At 40.8% G+C, this 16382-nt stretch overlaps 2 protein-coding genes across 4 annotated transcripts; one reads left to right on the top strand and one right to left on the bottom strand.

The window, feature by feature from the left end:
- The first annotated feature begins 288 nt into the window (after window positions 1-288).
- On the top strand, window positions 289-5160 carry uprt (uracil phosphoribosyltransferase (FUR1) homolog (S. cerevisiae)). Of its 3 annotated transcripts, none has more exons than XR_010800428.1 (7): window positions 289-584; window positions 759-801; window positions 1496-1565; window positions 2395-2457; window positions 2698-3146; window positions 3265-3363; window positions 4093-4133. XR_010800428.1 is itself a non-coding variant. In XM_066661576.1 (7 exons), exons 1-7 carry the CDS (start codon window positions 385-387, stop codon window positions 4197-4199), a joined length of 744 nt encoding a protein of 247 aa, XP_066517673.1. In that variant the 5' UTR covers window positions 293-384; the 3' UTR covers window positions 4200-5151. The 3 variants fall into 3 exon arrangements, 2 of the variants coding, with proteins under 2 accessions (XP_066517674.1, XP_066517673.1); XM_066661576.1 differs by having other exon boundaries at window positions 293-584; window positions 2698-2859; window positions 4093-5151; XM_066661577.1 differs by lacking the exon at window positions 3265-3363 and having other exon boundaries at window positions 290-584; window positions 2698-2859; window positions 4093-5160.
- Window positions 5161-5244: 84 nt separating this feature from the next.
- Window positions 5245-16028, bottom strand: zdhhc15a (zinc finger DHHC-type palmitoyltransferase 15a). The gene is made up of 11 exons (XM_066661574.1): window positions 15941-16028; window positions 15719-15745; window positions 15341-15435; window positions 14795-14909; window positions 12738-12807; window positions 11314-11346; window positions 11091-11211; window positions 10804-10936; window positions 7539-7665; window positions 6807-6907; window positions 5245-5494 (listed from the first exon to the last, which is right to left on the bottom strand). The coding sequence occupies exons 1-11, from the start codon at window positions 16026-16028 to the stop codon at window positions 5451-5453; spliced, it is 954 nt and encodes a 317-aa protein (XP_066517671.1). The 3' UTR covers window positions 5245-5450.
- Between the last annotated feature and the right edge of the window lie 354 nt (window positions 16029-16382).

Below are 16382 nucleotides of genomic sequence, written 5' to 3'. Positions count from 1 at the left end.
ATAGGTGTGTGCATATTTGTATTTGTGTGTCATTGATGGATGTGTGTAGTGGGGATCAGTATTAAAAATGTTTTTTTGGATATTATTATTATTATTATTGTAGTTGTTGTTGTTTCTATTATTACTGAACAGTGGCAATGATAAACGGTTAAAAACGACTAAATGACAAAGCCCTTAAACGTTGCCTTTTCATTGGTCAGAAGAAGTCCGCTGCTGCTGCAGCGCGGGTTTTGATTGGCAATTATTCTGTCCAATCAAATGCGCTGTAGGGGGAAACCACGTCACCAGGTTAGAGGGTTATTGTAGTTTCTGAAGAAACACCCGTGCAGGGAACATTGTTTCGGCCCTGTGTGGTGTTCTGCCCGGGGTCCCGGGTTCGTTCCTATGGAGACGGACTCCAGAGTGGACGAGATGCTGTGTGAGTGCGAGGAGAACGCGGCTAAAACCAAGCTCCGCGTCACTCAAAACGCGGAACGGGGAGAACACGAGCGGGATTGCGAGGTCCAACCTCACATCGGGCCTCAGCTGAAACTCTTGCCTTTAAATGACCAAATCCGTGAGCTACAGACCATCATCCGAGACAAGTAAGTGTCCCACAACCTGAGCCCGAGCCTCACCGTGAGCTCCCCGAGGCTAGTGCCAAGCGTGGGCTGGAGGGTACATTTATAAAACTCCACGATTTTGTTGGATTCTTTTATTTCCCAAGACATTAGTCATGTCTTCCTCTCTCTCTCTCTCTCTCTCTCTCTCTCTCTCAGGTCTACTAGTAGAGGTGATTTTGTATTTTGTGCTGACAGATTGGTAAGAATTTGTGAATTATTTTTTTTCAGTCTGGGGACTAGTTTATAACAGACTAGTGTAACATTTTCAGGAGACATATATTCCCTCTTCTCCACAGTGGAACACAGTTCTGGATCTTAATGTAATGTCTGTGACCTGCTTTGGTCAAATCCCAATAAGCCCCATAGCAGTGTTCTCCCATTGTTCCTTTAAATGATAATGAATTGTTCTCCTTTCATCAAAACCCAAGCACACAGCAGTGAGGAGCAGGGAGCAGAAGCTCTGGATTTTAACCACATTTACTCTGTTCTCTTTTTTCTCCATTCTCATTGTCAGAGTTTTTACTCTGCTAGTTGTGTCTGTTTTGCTGGGTTTAACCTCATCTTTGTGCTCTCACATAAATGCAGGTCCAGCACTGTGATTGGTCAGACTCAGACAAGGGGGTGGTGCAATTCTAAAGTCTCTGCACTGGGTTGGTGGGGTCAAGATCTTCACATTAATATCCACCGTCAAAGCAGAGTATAGAGGCAGTACTGCGGAAAATTTAGGGCATATTCTTTGGCAGCTTCTCTCTTGAAATCACATCTCTTGTTATAACCTGGTCATAAGAAGTCATGGTCAGCTGCGCTCACACTAGTAGTTGTGCTGACAATTGACCAGATACCTGACATTTATGAAATATCTAAGGTTTGCCTGTGTGTTTGTATTAAATCAGATAAGACTCGTGGTTGAAGAGGGACTCAACCAGCTTCCCTATAGCGAATGCACTGTGACCACGCCCACAGGTAAGCCCCTTTCCTTAAACATCTCTCCACTCTCGTCTTTCTAACAAACACCAATACACTGAAGCCATTCCTTTAAATGTCTTTATTAAATCTTTGTCCATTGGCACCTCACCCATTTTGTGAACCATGTTAAAACATGTAATTACATGCTCAAACAAAAAAACAAGCCTTGTTGTGTTATAACATCATAACCTTATGTGTTATGCAAAAGAAAGAAAGCATATCTTGGCAGCCTTCATTCAGAGGATGGCCCAGATGTATCTTTCATTTCTTTCATTCATTCATTCATTATCTGTAACCCTTATCCAGTTCAGGGTCGCAGTGGGTCCAGAGCCTACCTGGAATCTTTGGACGCAAAGCAGGAACACACCCTGGAGGGGGCGCCAGTCCTTCACAGGGCAACACACACACTCACACATTCACTCGCACACTCACACCTACGGACACTTTTGAGTCGCCAATCCACCTACCAACATGTGTTTTTGGACTGTGGGAGGAAACCGGAGCACCCGGAGGAAACCCACGCAGACACAGGGAGAACACACCAAACTCCTCACAGACAGTCACCCGGAGCAGGACTCAAACCCACAACCTCCAGGTCCCTGGAGCTGTGTGGCTGTGACACTACCTGCTGCACCACCTCATTTCTTTCAGTTCTCCACAATTCACAATGAACCTATGACACGAACAAAGATCTGACTTTGTCTGAAAAAATGTTTATCTATCCAGTGTACAGAGCTGCGTACACAGGCCAAGCACTGATATCATTTAGGAGAGAGATTCTTGAGTGTTTGATCTAGCTGTGCTTCCCTGATCTGCTTCTGTTCAGGTCATAAATATGAGGGAGTGAAGTTTGAGAAGGGCAACTGTGGCGTAAGCATCATGAGGAGTGGTGAGTGTCTCTGTGTGTTACATTAAATCTCTCCAGCGGAATCTAACTGAGCTTTTTTGGACTATATTTTTATGTATATTTATATAATTTCTTATTGAATTGCAGTGTTAGGTACATAATTGCAAATGATTTTGCATATTTTTGTTTCTTTTAATGGCAGCATCCATAGTAAATATAGTGTGTTCCAAGTAATAAGAAATAATTTGTTGGCTGAACATCTGTTATTTAATGTGTGTGTAGGTGAAGCTATGGAGCAGGGTCTGAGGGACTGTTGTAGGTCGATTCGTATCGGAAAGATTTTGATCCAGAGTGATGAGGAGACACAGAAAGCCAAAGTTTTCTATGCCAAGTTTCCCCCCGACATCAGCCGCAGGAAAGTGCTGCTCATGTACCCCATACTGAGTGAGTGTTCCTCTGTGTGTAGTGTGTGTGGATGCATAGGGTGTATATGTCCTCTCACTTCACCTCATTATTCAGTGCCATGTGATTACTCAGTGCCATGTGTTTAATGTTAAACATTAATTAGTGTTCTCCTCCAAGCGTGTTGAACTGGTGTGTTAACATCAGTTTGAAAAGCTGCAGTGGAGCTTCCCATGTCTCAGAAGAAACGTGGGAGACCTCTGTAGTCCTTAATTTGTCTTTACCTGGATTTCCCACAGAGTTCCCTTCCAGCCCTGATGTTGTTACTGGTACTCTTTGACACACAATAATGTACTGGATCAAATATAGCTTAAGAATTGTTAGGAGTTAAAAACAGTGGTATCAAACAAGAGTAACACTGGGTGTGTGTGTATGTGTGTGTGTCAGGTACAGGTAACACAGTGGTCGAGGCGGTGCGAGTGCTAACTGAACATGGCCTGCAAGCCAAACACATCATTCTGCTCAGTCTCTTCTCCACGCCACATGGTGAGATAAACATCATTGCCCAAGGCTGGAGAGAGGAGAAGGCATGACCCTGCTCACACCTGGCAATAACATGTGTCCTGGGCTGGGGGTCAGATCATAAGTGACAAGCGTTAAGTGCAACCAAACAGAGATTTACTGTGGTCTGATCACTCAAGTCTTTAGAGGAGGTCTGGGACACATCAGGCCTCAACTCTGTAGTGTTAAATGGAATGTGTCCTGATGTGTTCTTGACATTAACAATATCCTGACTGCATTGACCTCATCCTCTACCGTTTATTCAGAAGTCAGCCAAGTGAAGGAAACATTAGTAACAACTTTACTAGAACATGACCAAGGACTGGCAGGATATTTCTGTAAACTAATGCAGTGAAGAGTGACGCCTGTGCTGGGCTTTGCCTTCAGAGAAAATTATGTAACATGTCCAAGCACAAGTGGACACTCCAGATGCATTCAAAGTGCCAGCTATAAGACGCATCTGAATGCTAGGTGTGAACAGGGCCTATTACATTGGAGAGGAGCTAATCTGCTTGTTGTACATCCTAATTTGCTATTCGAATATTTAAATTCTTTTTAACGTGAAAATTCACATATCTTACCTTCAGAGTCAGTAGTGACTCTTAAAACTACTGATATTCAATACTATCCATACCCAATATCCATATCAGAACTTATAGCTCCTTTAAATCAGGACTGTTTTTTTCTTTGTGTGTGTGTGTGTTTTTTTTACAGGTGCAAGGTCTATTATTCAGGAGTTTCCTGAGATCACAATACTGACAACAGAAGTCCACCCGGTTGCTCCAACACACTTTGGCCAAAGATACTTTGGCACAGACTGAAATACAAACACATATATACATGTATATAAACACACAATCACACAATCTCTCTCGTGCATGTGTGTGAGCTGACTCAGAGTGACTCTTGCTGTCCAGCAGCTTAAGAGGTAATGTACTTTGGCTCTAGTGGTTGTTATTTGTCCACATGGGGACTCCTGACAGAACCATTTTATGATTGTTTCCAAAACTGTATTTATTCCACATTAATTCAATTAATTCCTACATTCACTGAGGTTTGGCTGTCTTAGGGTTTGCCACTTATGCCAATATGAAGGTGTGCAGTCTAGATTTTGTCTGGGATCTAGAATGATCTAGAATTGAGAGGACACACATTCCAGCTTCGACGCAAGTGTTACAGCAGTGGATATTTCCTCATGCTATACATCAGTGATAGGCCATTTGGAAAAATGTAAAACAAATATATATATATATATATATATATATATATATATATATATATATATATATATGTTGCGTTATGTCTGTCATGTCAGAACCTGAAAGGGAACCCAAAAAAGAGGCAAAATTTATAAAAATGTATACTGGATTTACTAGTAATTTTTTGCTTTGATGGACATGTGCCCTATGTTTCTGGGGTTGCTCCAGATGAACCCTTACAAAAGATCAAAGACTGAATGGTAATAAATTTCTTTGCTCTTGACATTTCAAACACGAGAAACAGGTCTTTTTCCACATGAACATGAAAAAATTCTTGAAATATCTTGTGTTCTACTGATGGCTTGGTGTAGCAAAGTCCTTGATCCCGAAAAGCTCACTGTGTCTCATGATGATTCTGCACTGCTTCCCTGATGTGTGCAACATTCTCTCGCTCTGAAACAAGATGATCAACAATTAACAATTAATACACAGTCATAATTACATATATAACATGTAATGAATAAATATCTCAAGTAGCACTATTTTATCTTGAGTCCATTGTTCACCTGCTAAATACGTATCTTAAATCCAAGGATTACAGGTTTAGTTTTAACCTAATTTTAGTTTCAGCTCAGCTTCTAAATCTAGTCCTAACCTTGACCCTAATTCTGCTGTTTATCACCTGACTCTGTCCAGGCTGTGTACAACAAGGCAGGAGTTATGAGTTAGATAAGTCCAGATTTTACTGATTTGACTTGAGGCTGAAGTTATCTGACTAAACTCATAAATCTTGCTTTATGTGACACCCTTAATAGTTCATTATGAATAAGGCATCAAAACTGTGTGACCTCAAGTCATACCTTAACACAGCAGTCAGGCATCTACTGTGATAGTGACATTGTGGTCCTCCTGGGGAGCTGAAAAGTAAACATTGATCAGAGGTGAATTAGCCACAGTGCTGCGCATGCGTTAGTAAACATTAAAGGCTTAAAGAGTCTGATATAAAGGCTTATAGATATATAAGCTCTTATTTTATTGACTTTATGGAGGTTCTGGACTGCCTAGTCTCTCCACCAGCAGGTGGCAGCAGGAGCTCACGTTCTGCACTACACTGCAGCGACTCAAAAAAAAAAAATCAGTCCTGAGTTCAAGGGTCAGCCAGACATCCCGTCTCGGGGTCAGTTCTCGTTTATTTGTCATTCTTACTTTCTTTCGGGTAATTCTGACTTGATTTTATTTTAATTTTATATTCTATCAGTGCTGCTGGAGTGTCCACTCCCTGTGCACTCCTGTTACACACTAACTTATTGGTCCACTGTAAAGTTGGAGACAATAGCTCATCTGTCTTTGCACAGTTTGTGTTAGTTGTCATCTGGTCCTTCAGCCGTGGACACAGGATGCTTTTGGCTTGATGTTTTTAGTTGGTGGACTATTCTCAGTCCAACAGATGCTCGCGTGTTTAAAATTTCCAGCAGCACTGCTTTGTCAGATTCACTTGTACCAGTACAACGCACAGAGTAACACACCACCACCGCATCAGTGTGTCACTGCAGGGCTAACAAAGTATGCAGAGAAACAGGTGTACTAAAGTACATAATTGCAGAACTGCTCCTGTGTGATCAGTGAAGCTAGCTGAGAGAATGGATAATGAGTGGAACACACACACACACATACACACACATATATATATATATATATATATATAAAATTACTGTCTCTCTGTGTGTGTGTGTGCTTTGCTATTATTCTTGGGAGGGCAAGTGTGTGACAGTAACTCTACTCTTGGAGATGACACACTTAAGTTAATGACAGAGAAGGAAGAGAAACAGAGAGCCTCCAGAGACAGTGTGAGAAGTGGGCTGAATTGAGTCTCAAATTAAATTAAAGATTCACCAAAACCCACTCGCACTGGGATGGAATCGGACGTAGCTCTCACTGCTGGACGAGTCTGTGCTGATTAAGTCAGTCATCAGGGCAGAGTTGATTAATTACACTTCAATTCATTAATTGATAGGCCATTTCTGGATTGGAATTCAATTACATGGTTTAAGTTTTATTCTATAACTAGATAGTGAACATTTTTAAGTCCTTATACATTTGTTTTAACATGTTCTAAGTGGTAAAGTACCATAGCAAACTCCACTGGGTACCAGCTGAAATTTGAATTACCATAGAGGGGTTTCATTTACTTTATCTACAGAACTGAAGCCTAGCTTTTGATTTGCTTACCAATAAATGCTTCCTGCTCCCAGCATCCAGACCCATTCATTATGATTGGGTGGTGGGTTGCGTTATGTCTTCTTAAAGGAAAGGAGTGGCCGTCACCTTGACTGCAAAGACAAAAAAGATATCGATTTAAAAAAAAAACAGGGCTCTTCATGTACTCCTGACTATCGGTCAGACAGTGAGGCTTTAATAAATCCTTTTCACTGCCCCTTAAATTAAGCAGTACAAATCTGAAATTACATCAATATGGCTAAGTGAATGAAAGCCAGTGGGGATCCAGTAGCACGAGGCTAACAGGCCCCTGCTAGTTTTCAAGCATTGTTATGCTAGCTTGTAACTACGTTGGCATTTTGGGTAACGTATCTCTTTCATTGAAACAGGAGAAGATACACAAAGTGGGTCTCAGATAAGAGGAAGCGGGAAACTCCAAAACTGAAGCTGACTTGGTGCCAACACCTCAACTCACACGACAGCTATTCTAATGTTTCCCACAAACAGAAGATAAGAGCCTCATTCTCAAACATAAAAATTACTATTTATATATTTTTTGTCCCATTTTAACAAAGATAAATCTCAATATTTCTTCTGAAAACCTCTCTTTTCTATAACTTATTTGAATAGCATTCTAAATATATCCTGCCACCTGCTACTCCAACAATGTAGCATTCATAGTGAGGAGTAATTTGAGCTAAATCCTTCTGGTTTTGTGAAGGAGGACATGACAGAAGCAGTGACCTGCTGGAAACTGGAAGTAGCCAGAGTCTCCAGTCCAGTCCGAACACTTGGAGGACGTTCTCTTTAACACTCAGGTCAAAAGCCTCACCGTCTGGACCATCCGGGAAGAACGGAACCGATAACCACTCTGAGATCAGGACAAAGTGAGAGAACAAGAAGTATGAGATAAAGTTTGGCTTTGATATTTTGGAATAATCTCATAATCATTCATTTAAAAAAAAGAGTAATTAATTTTAAACTTAACCTAAACTCGCAGCACTTTGCTCTGCAACCGTTCACAACATTTCAACCAGATCTATATGAAACTAAGCACAAGTAAAGTTTAAGTAAAGTTAATTTTATTGCTCTTATTGTTCATGGAAAGGCATTTGCAGAGGCTCTGTTTCAACTGCCTTTGCATGCTTTAACCATAAAAATGTATTCCTGACACAGCAGATGAAGGGGGGCAAAGCACTCACTTACCAGATTTGTTTTTCTTTATGAGCATTAATTTACTAACCAATCAAAACAGTCATATTCAGGAGCGTGAAAGTGATGCAATTTTCTTTACTTAAAGAAAGATATTTACTGTATTTAGTCATGTGTGATCATAGATTAAGAAAATAGCTAAGTGGCATCTTAGAAAGCAGTGCTGAAGCAGTATATTCTAATTGAGAAGTGCCCAGTCCAGAGTGGAGCTCAACAGGAATTTGAGCAATTTGTTCAGTCATAGAGTCCCAACCCACTGGGTTGCCTGGTCCACAAACATAGTGTCCTGCAGCTATGAAGTGAACAGAGATCATTTTAGATTTTACCAGACCCAAAAAGCCTCAGTGATCTTCATGACATAAAACGAGAGGAAATATTGGCCATGGGTAAATAGAGGCAGCTTAGAAGCAGCTGATCTACCAAGACAGATCCAAAGTTCGCTCATTTTCTCCTAAACAGGTAACAGCAAGTCATTTTTGAAAATAAATAAATAAACAAAAGTAGATGCCCATGTATAGCTTAAAGGAGTTAACAGCATAGTATATGTTTATATAAAGAAAGTGAGGACTGATTTGTAAAGACAGTGTTTTGTGTGTTTTATACGAAGAAGGCGATTAATAACATGACTGAAATGGGTACCATAGTTTGTTTTAAAGAAACTGAGGCAGATTAAGGTGCGTTTCTCCATGGTGTGTGTATGTGTGTTTCCACCAAATAAAGAAGTACTTTTATAATATTTATATTTATTTATATTCACCTATTTAAGGTGGAATGGAGAAATCAAGCTCGTTAATACAATATAAGCTTTTCACTAGTTGGTAGATAGTGACATAGTTTTAAATGGATAAATTGGAAAAAAATGTGTTTCAAAATGAGTTCAGTTTATAAAACCTAGAGCTCTATCTTTCCAGTAAACAAGGAACATCCCTGGACGTTCAAAATAGGTCTAAAAGTAGTCTGTCCGTCAAGGACATATTTTAAACGTCAGTGGACGTCCAAAATCCTTCTTAATAAGTTAGATAAGTGGTGACTAATCGATAACGTCAGCGGACGTCCAAAACGCGTTTTATACAAGTAATTTATTTCGGGACCAATTAATAACGTCAATGGACGTCCAAAATATGTCTAATAGTCGTCTTTTCAATGTCTGTGTTTGGACGTCTTTTCAACTTTCATTTTCAACCTTAAGAGAACGTTACTTAGACGGCAGTCATTAGGTTATTTCAACGTTGAATCAACGACTAATTGTTTACAGGGTTTGGCTTCATATAGCTGTCTGTTTAAGGTGAAAAGAGTAGTCAAGAAGCTGGAGAATAACACCAATAAGACTGAACCATTTAAGGTGGAACTAAATGCTTGAATATGAAAATTGTGAATAAGAAGCAAGGATCTGCCTCCCAAAATATCATTTATGGTTAAAAGGAAAATAAAACTAGTCTAAACATTTAATGTGAATTTATTCAGTAAAGGCTTGTAAACGCAGGGAAAATGGTGGTGTCGCTTTCAATTTTTGCCCTTAAGCAGATAAACATTTAGTGACATGGTGTACAGCTGGTTTGTGTCTTTTAAATGGATAAAGTGGAATAACAGTTCCAAACGTTTTAAAAATGAGCGCTATCTTCAGCTCTTAAGGTGGAACAGAATTTAAGAAGCTGGCGAATAATGCCAATAAGACTCAAACTGACACATTTCAGGTGGAACAAAATGTTTGACTACGAAAGTTGTCAATTAGACGTTCAGCCACCTAAAATGACATCAATGGTGGAATGAAAAGGTGATACGTAACCTCAACTAGCCTAAATATTTAAGGTGAATTTGGACAGAAAGGGCTTGTAAATGATGCGGCTGCTGCTCGTAGTGTAGGAAGATGTTTTACTGGAATGATGAACACTTTTCTGTGTAAATATGTTGATTACGGCACATTCATTTTAGCTGCTATGATCCAAATCCTTAAACTTGTGTCTTGCTTGTTCTTGCATGTTCAATTTTCCTCAAACGGCCAACCTGGTCAAGCTTTGTGTCTGGGGAGGAGAGAGATCTCTCCACCATCATTGCAGACAACCCATCATTGTCTACTGCTTATCCGGGTCTGGGTCATGGGGGAAGCAGTCAGAGTAAAGAAACCCAGACCTCTCTCTCCCCAGCCACCTCTTCCAGGGGATACTAAGACATTCCCAGGCCAGTCAAGACATATAATCTCTTCCACACGTTCTGGGTCTTCCCCATGGTCTCCTTCTCATTTGACATGCCCGAAATGTCTCTCCACTGTTATGAAAATGTTTTGTGGTTCTCATTTTAAATGCTTGGTGTCAGTATTACAGATAGTTCCTTTAAAGTAATCAAAAGCCAGAGCAGGACGTCTGGCGCCAGCTCCACAAAAACACACAAAGATAAGAACCAACCGACAACACTGACCATCACCAACAAAGTAGGTCTTTGCTTTTTAGTGTTATTTGACTTTACAAGTATTCTATTAGCAAGTGATAATGGCTGTTATAATTAGAGTCATATACTTATCTGATTATTATTTGTTTTGCAAAAACTGGTAATATTGCAGTTAAAAACAGGTGCTGGTATTATATGTGTAAAGGGTTAACTTGATTATGACATGGGAGGAACTTGAGAGTAAAAGCTACATCTTATTTTGGGTGGATTTTTAGGGGTTGGTTATTTGAAATGGTTTTCAGCTAGCTGACTAATATTAATGGACGGCTGGGGTGCTTCCACTCATTAATAACCATGCTTTGGGTATGTTTTCAAATATGAAATGTCCAGGCACCGCACTCAGAACACATACCCAGTGTGGTTTTGTTGTTGGCAAGCAGCCAGCAGTGGAAGAACAGCAAACAAGACAAAGTCACCAGGAATATGACGGACACCAACATCAAGAACAAAATGTGCAGCTTCCCTGAGCTGTTGAACAGACTAGACTGAGAGAGAGAGAGAGAGGAAGATTTTTAGGACAACCACAGACTGTAATACAGGACAAGAATTGTAGGGAGCTGTATGGCACATTATTAATGTTCAAATTCTCCACCTTTAACTGTAAAATGTTAATTTAGTTTAAGGATAAATTCAACTCACCAGCCACAAGTGAAAGAAGGAGGGTGTCACAGTGGTGACGATGCAGAGGCAGTAGAGTAAGGAATAGAGAAGGAAAAGTAGGAAAAACTTGTAGTTGGAGAATCCAATACAATTATTCAACCTGCAAACACACACACACACACACACATATATATATATAAACACATCGTAATCAGTGTGAATATTAAATAATGCAGAATACAAAAAGGTTTTAATCACATACCAGAGACAATGATGATCCATTTTCAACACACAACTGTAGAGAAAAATATAAATTATAGGTGAACTTACATACTGTGGTATACAACTTAATAATGACTAATATCCATCCATCCATTATCTGTAACCGCTTATCCAATTTAGGGTTGTGGGGGGTCCAGAGCCTACCTGGAATCATTGGGCGCAAGGCGGGAATACACCCTGGAGGGGACGCCAGTCCTTCACAGGGCAACACAGACACACACACATTCACTCACACACTCCCACCTACGGACACTTTCGAGTCGCCAATCCACCTGCAACGTGTGTTTTTGGACTGTGGGAGGAAACCGGAGCACCCGGAGGAAACCCACGCGGACACGGGGAGAACACACCAACTCCTCACAGACAGTCACCCGGAGCGGGAATCGAACCCACAACCTTCAGGTCCCTGGAGCTGTGTGACTGCGACACTACCTGCTGCACCACCGTGCCGCCCACTAATGACTAATATTTAAATTGCAACATTTTTACAATAAGTTCTTAGACACTAAGAGACAGTTAGACCTGAATGAAAAGCCTAGATCCTGATCACAATTCACTGCAGTTACAAATGAAAAACGAGGGAGTGGGAGATGGTTACATTTTTACTTTAATTTAAACTCCATGTTTTTTTTAACCATACAGAGATTCAAAAAGCAACACACTCCCTATTATAGATCAACTGAAATTATTTTAAAGCATTTAAACATTTTTAATGCAATAATATTTGTGGAGCATGTTTTAGATTTATTTGTCGATTTTGAGATGGGAGAATAAGAAAGAGAGAGATCTTCTCTCTGACCACTGTAGTTCTGTGGTCACAGAAACTACTCTCATTAATGTGTAATACAGAGTGTACCTCTTTCACTCACACACACACACACACACACACTCTTCTGGATGTTAATCAAAAGCAGGTAACAAGAGACTACTGTGTGTGAGGCTCATTTGAGAGCTTTCTTTCAGCCCACTCAGATAAATGTGAATAAGCACTTCAGCAACATCCTGTAATCCCCACCCCACCAATTTATACAAACACACAAAGTGCCCACGGCATTAATGTCCTAAAGGTTTATTTTAATTTTCACCCAAAATAGAAACTATAAAACCTGTCCACACCTTGTGTCCATTCTTTTCAGGACACTTACAGTTTCTTAAAGAATTCTGCAGCCCCTCCTCCCATATTCTGTCCTAGAAGTTGGTTGCAGTTTCTGCTTCTCACAATCTGAGTTAATCCCAAACACACACACTGACTTCCTGAATCTCCTGAGAAGCATCAACAGATAAGAACTTGTACTGACAGTAACTTAGTGGCAGACTTGATCAGAGATGAAGGAAATGAAGTGTGTTCTCCTGCGTCTGTGCTGCATTTTCTCCACACTGAGGGAATAAACACAGCTTTCTTACATTTGGCAGACTGAGCAGTGATGACAGCGGTCTGGCTTAATCAGCTGGCAGTGTCGACAAAACCTGAAAGCTGAGAAAGATGCACACAAACGCACACAGACACACACACACACACACACACAAAAAACCCTCTGGGCTGAGAAAAAGTATTCTCGTCTCCCACACCAATTAGCATGGTGCTACTTGCATGTCTTAATCATCACACACTCATTTCATAAACTGTGGAGTTGTGCAGTAAAACAAAAAAACAAACCAAAAAAAAATCACTTTTCTTAAAGTCCTGAATCTGCCTTTTCCTGATTGTAAACTGCAGATGCTACCATAATTACAGCTGCCACAAATAAGGCTGAAACACAACCTGAAGTCTACAAACTACATAAATGTGGCATTAGGAGCTGCGATGTTAATTAGATATTAAGTTGAATAACATTATAGAATTTGTATCTGTATAGAATACACTGGGCTCAGCACTGCAGAAACTACACTGTGTAAACTCTGGAGGAGTGTAGGAAACCACCCCTCCCTTCGGTCTTGACTTCAGAACAGTGCTGTGAAAGTGAATTATATTCTATTACTACAGGAGGAGCCCAGGAGCAAAAACATCAAATCATACCTAATGTTCCTTTAAATGAACATCCAAAAAAAGACCACCCATTCAAAATCTAACACTGGGGGACAGGCTGTAGAACAGTGGACAGTGTCCCTCCTGTAGAGTTTGATGTACAGGTCGTGTGTGGACTGCACGCCATGTTATAGAATTTATAATCTGTTCTCTGTGGCAGACTGATCTTCGCCGCTCTACAGGACGGTGAGGAAAGACACGAGGAGGACTGAATAAATAACTCGCAAACAGTAGTGAGGCGTGTCGTGTTGCAGCACCTGGAGGAGCAATGGGTTAAACACTCAGAGGAAGGGCAGAGACATTAGAAGCAGCCACCCTCCCCTGACCAGGTCAACACCAAGTGCCTCCAGCAGCTCCAGCAACTCGAGCCCTTGCCCTGCTGCCCCTAATGAGTAGCCTGGCCCATTACCACCTCCATCTCAGATACACAGAGCTCTGATGTTCCAGAGGATGGAAACAACGCAGCAGTGCACTGGGAGGCATTTTTCTGTAGGTGCTCATTCGGCTGCATCTGTCGAAGCAGGCTAAAGTCTGTTATCATCATCGCCAAAGTACCTTCACAGGAGGAGCACCATTTTCAGTGCAACTTTGAAGCATTGCTATTGGTACAATTGTTTCCTTTCTCATAAATCATGTAAGAAATCAAAATCCTTAAGGTTTGGTTTTGCTTCTGTATCTGGTTGTAGCAGCACTGTCAGAATAAGACAACACTGAATACCATTTGACTATAATATCAGTGTCAGAACTAAACCTTATGGATTATAATTTCTTACTGAATGAAATCTCTAATGCCTGCTTTGGTCAAAACACCACAAGCCCCACAGTAGTGTTCTCCCTCTGTCTCGGCCCTGTTCACTATGGCCACGTTCAGCACCTGATAACGAGCCGCTCACTGTTCACCCACAACCCGAGCAGCAGTGAGGGGCAAGGAGAAGCAGCTCTGGTTTTATTTGCCTTTTACACTCTGTTCCCTCTCTTCTTCACTTTACTTAATGGTCTTATATCTCCAAGTTCACTGTGCTCGTTAACCCTTGTTTTTAACCTTCCCTTTGCGCTTTCACATAAATGTGTTATTATTACTATTTATATAAAATATTTAAAAAATTATATTATTTATTATTTACAAAAGCGAAGCAAAATCAGGACTGCTCGTTTTATCACATTTTTTCTGACTTACGCAGCACACAGGAAACTGAGTGGGGGATCTTGTTACACAGTGTGAGGGTTGGTGGGCTCCAGTTTCACACATTAATGTGAACATGCACCGAACAAGGAATTTTTTAAAATAATATTTAAAACCTACGTGCACAGATGAAGTCATCCCAGCTCTGCTCTGGGGCGAGTAGCAACTGTACTGCAGCGTAAGCCGACAGTCCAGTATGTGTGTATGACCTGTGTAGTGTTTGTTTGAGTGTTTGTTGTGGAGTTTGCTTACCTCCGGTAGCTGTGCGTGTATTAAATGGAAGTTGGTGTGTGATCCTGAAAAGGATTTCCCCCTTCAGCTCCACAGCATCCAGCAGATCATAGTGCTGAGTGTCTGAGAGGTGAAACTATACACACACACACAATTAGGCAGATTGGACTAGGTGAAGGAGAGGTTTTGTTTTACACTCATTTGTAGCATCACTCTTCAGAGGCTGTGAACTTTAGACTTTGATTAATTGAATGGAATTTGGCCCCTTTGATGGACCCTGGAGCTGTGTGTCTTGCCAGACCACCGTGATGCCCCACCATGAATAAAAATATAGATGAATGATATAGATCCAAGTTCCAAAGATTTCTCATATTCAATTCCTTTCACATCCAGATCTCAGAAACACATCCATGTGCTGGTGAAGGGTAACTGTAATTTTAGCTGTTCTCTTTTCCTAAGAGAAGTAGATGCTGAGCCCAGTCCAGTGAACCATTCCAATCACAGTTATGAAGATTTTCTACATTCTAAGTTCTTCAAGCCTGAATTTCAGTGGATTAATGTTCTCACCGTGGTGGAAGGACTGGAGGGTCCGGTAGAGAGAGTTCTCCAAAAACACCAGCAGAACATCAGAAAACACACGTGGAACACTGACAGATACAGTACTGCAGACAGACAGACAGAGACAGAGAAATTTAATGATAGGAGAGAGTGAAAACAAGAGAGAGGGAAAATGCAAGCAGAGGTAGAACAAGAAAGAAAGAGATGAGAGGAAAAAGATTAAGGAAAAAATATTAAGATGGGGCACAGGAAATAGAAGAAGAGGGGTGATAGAGACTGGTCAGTTTACTCATGTGATGTTTGTCAAGGTTCAAATCTATACTCTTATTGACTGTGTAGGTGTAAAGTTGTGCATAGCTGTGTACTCTGTGTAGATTTTGTTGTTACCTTTCTGTGTGCTGCACTTCAGAGTAACTGAGGAGAGAGACAGCATCATCACCACACACAGGACGCATCAGTGAGTTTTATCATTTAAGACCAAAATCAGTCAGGCTAAAGAGCAAATATTTATATGAATATAATATCCAATGATTATAAACTCCTGCTTATAAAAGCAGCTTCATAAACACAAATTTAGAATGAGAGGTTAGAGTGTAAATGAACACTTACACAAACACAGCTGTATGACGTAAGCATAGTAAGACCAGGCAGTGACGCTGGTGATAATCAGAACTGGAACCCAGCGGATAACCTTCATAGTGGAACCACAGCAGAATCCTCTCACCTGCAGCGCACAGGAGACTCTGTATCTCTCCACTCCACCTGTACTCTCACAAGCCCCACCCCCTGAGCTTCAATTGGCTAGTTTCATTCTGAAAATAACCTGGCCACTATTCTACTGTCCAGTCCCTAACACTCATGTACACATCAGCTCTAACATTAAAAACTAACTCACTATCTATGCTTTCAGTTCCACTGATCACACTCGAGTACTTTGTAGTTCTACAATTACAGACTGCAGTTCATCTGTTACTCTGCATACTTTCTTTGCCACCTATCACCCTGTTCTTCTATGGTCAGGACCCCCACAGAAGAGGTAGGATTTGGGTGG

The sequence above is a fragment of the Hoplias malabaricus genome, chromosome 2 (genome assembly GCF_029633855.1).
Source record: "Hoplias malabaricus isolate fHopMal1 chromosome 2, fHopMal1.hap1, whole genome shotgun sequence".
NCBI classification, from domain to species: Eukaryota; Metazoa; Chordata; class Actinopteri; order Characiformes; family Erythrinidae; genus Hoplias; species Hoplias malabaricus.
Note: the sequence above shows the minus strand (reverse complement) of the source record. Positions and strands in the feature narration are given on the sequence as shown.

What these genes read in the sequence shown, in the direction of transcription:
- uprt (XM_066661576.1), top strand. Translation starts at nt 385, where the DNA reads ATGGAGACGGACTCCAGAGTGGACGAGATGCTGTGTGAGTGCGAGGAG. An exon ending in CAGACCATCATCCGAGACAA is followed by an intron (nt 585 to 758) that starts GTAAGTGTCCCA and finishes TCTCTCTCTCAG; the next exon opens with GTCTACTAGTAGAGGTGATT. An exon ending in CACTGTGACCACGCCCACAG is followed by an intron (nt 1,566 to 2,394) that starts GTAAGCCCCTTT and finishes GCTTCTGTTCAG; the next exon opens with GTCATAAATATGAGGGAGTG.
- zdhhc15a (XM_066661574.1), bottom strand. Translation starts at nt 16,028, where the DNA reads ATGAAGGTTATCCGCTGGGTTCCAGTTCTGATTATCACCAGCGTCACT. An exon ending in CGTCATACAGCTGTGTTTGT is followed by an intron (nt 15,746 to 15,940) that starts GTAAGTGTTCAT and finishes CTCTCTCCTCAG; the next exon opens with TTACTCTGAAGTGCAGCACA. An exon ending in GGAGCAGGAAGCATTTATTG is followed by an intron (nt 5,495 to 6,806) that starts GTAAGCAAATCA and finishes TTTACTTTTCAG; the next exon opens with CTCCCCAGGAGGACCACAAT.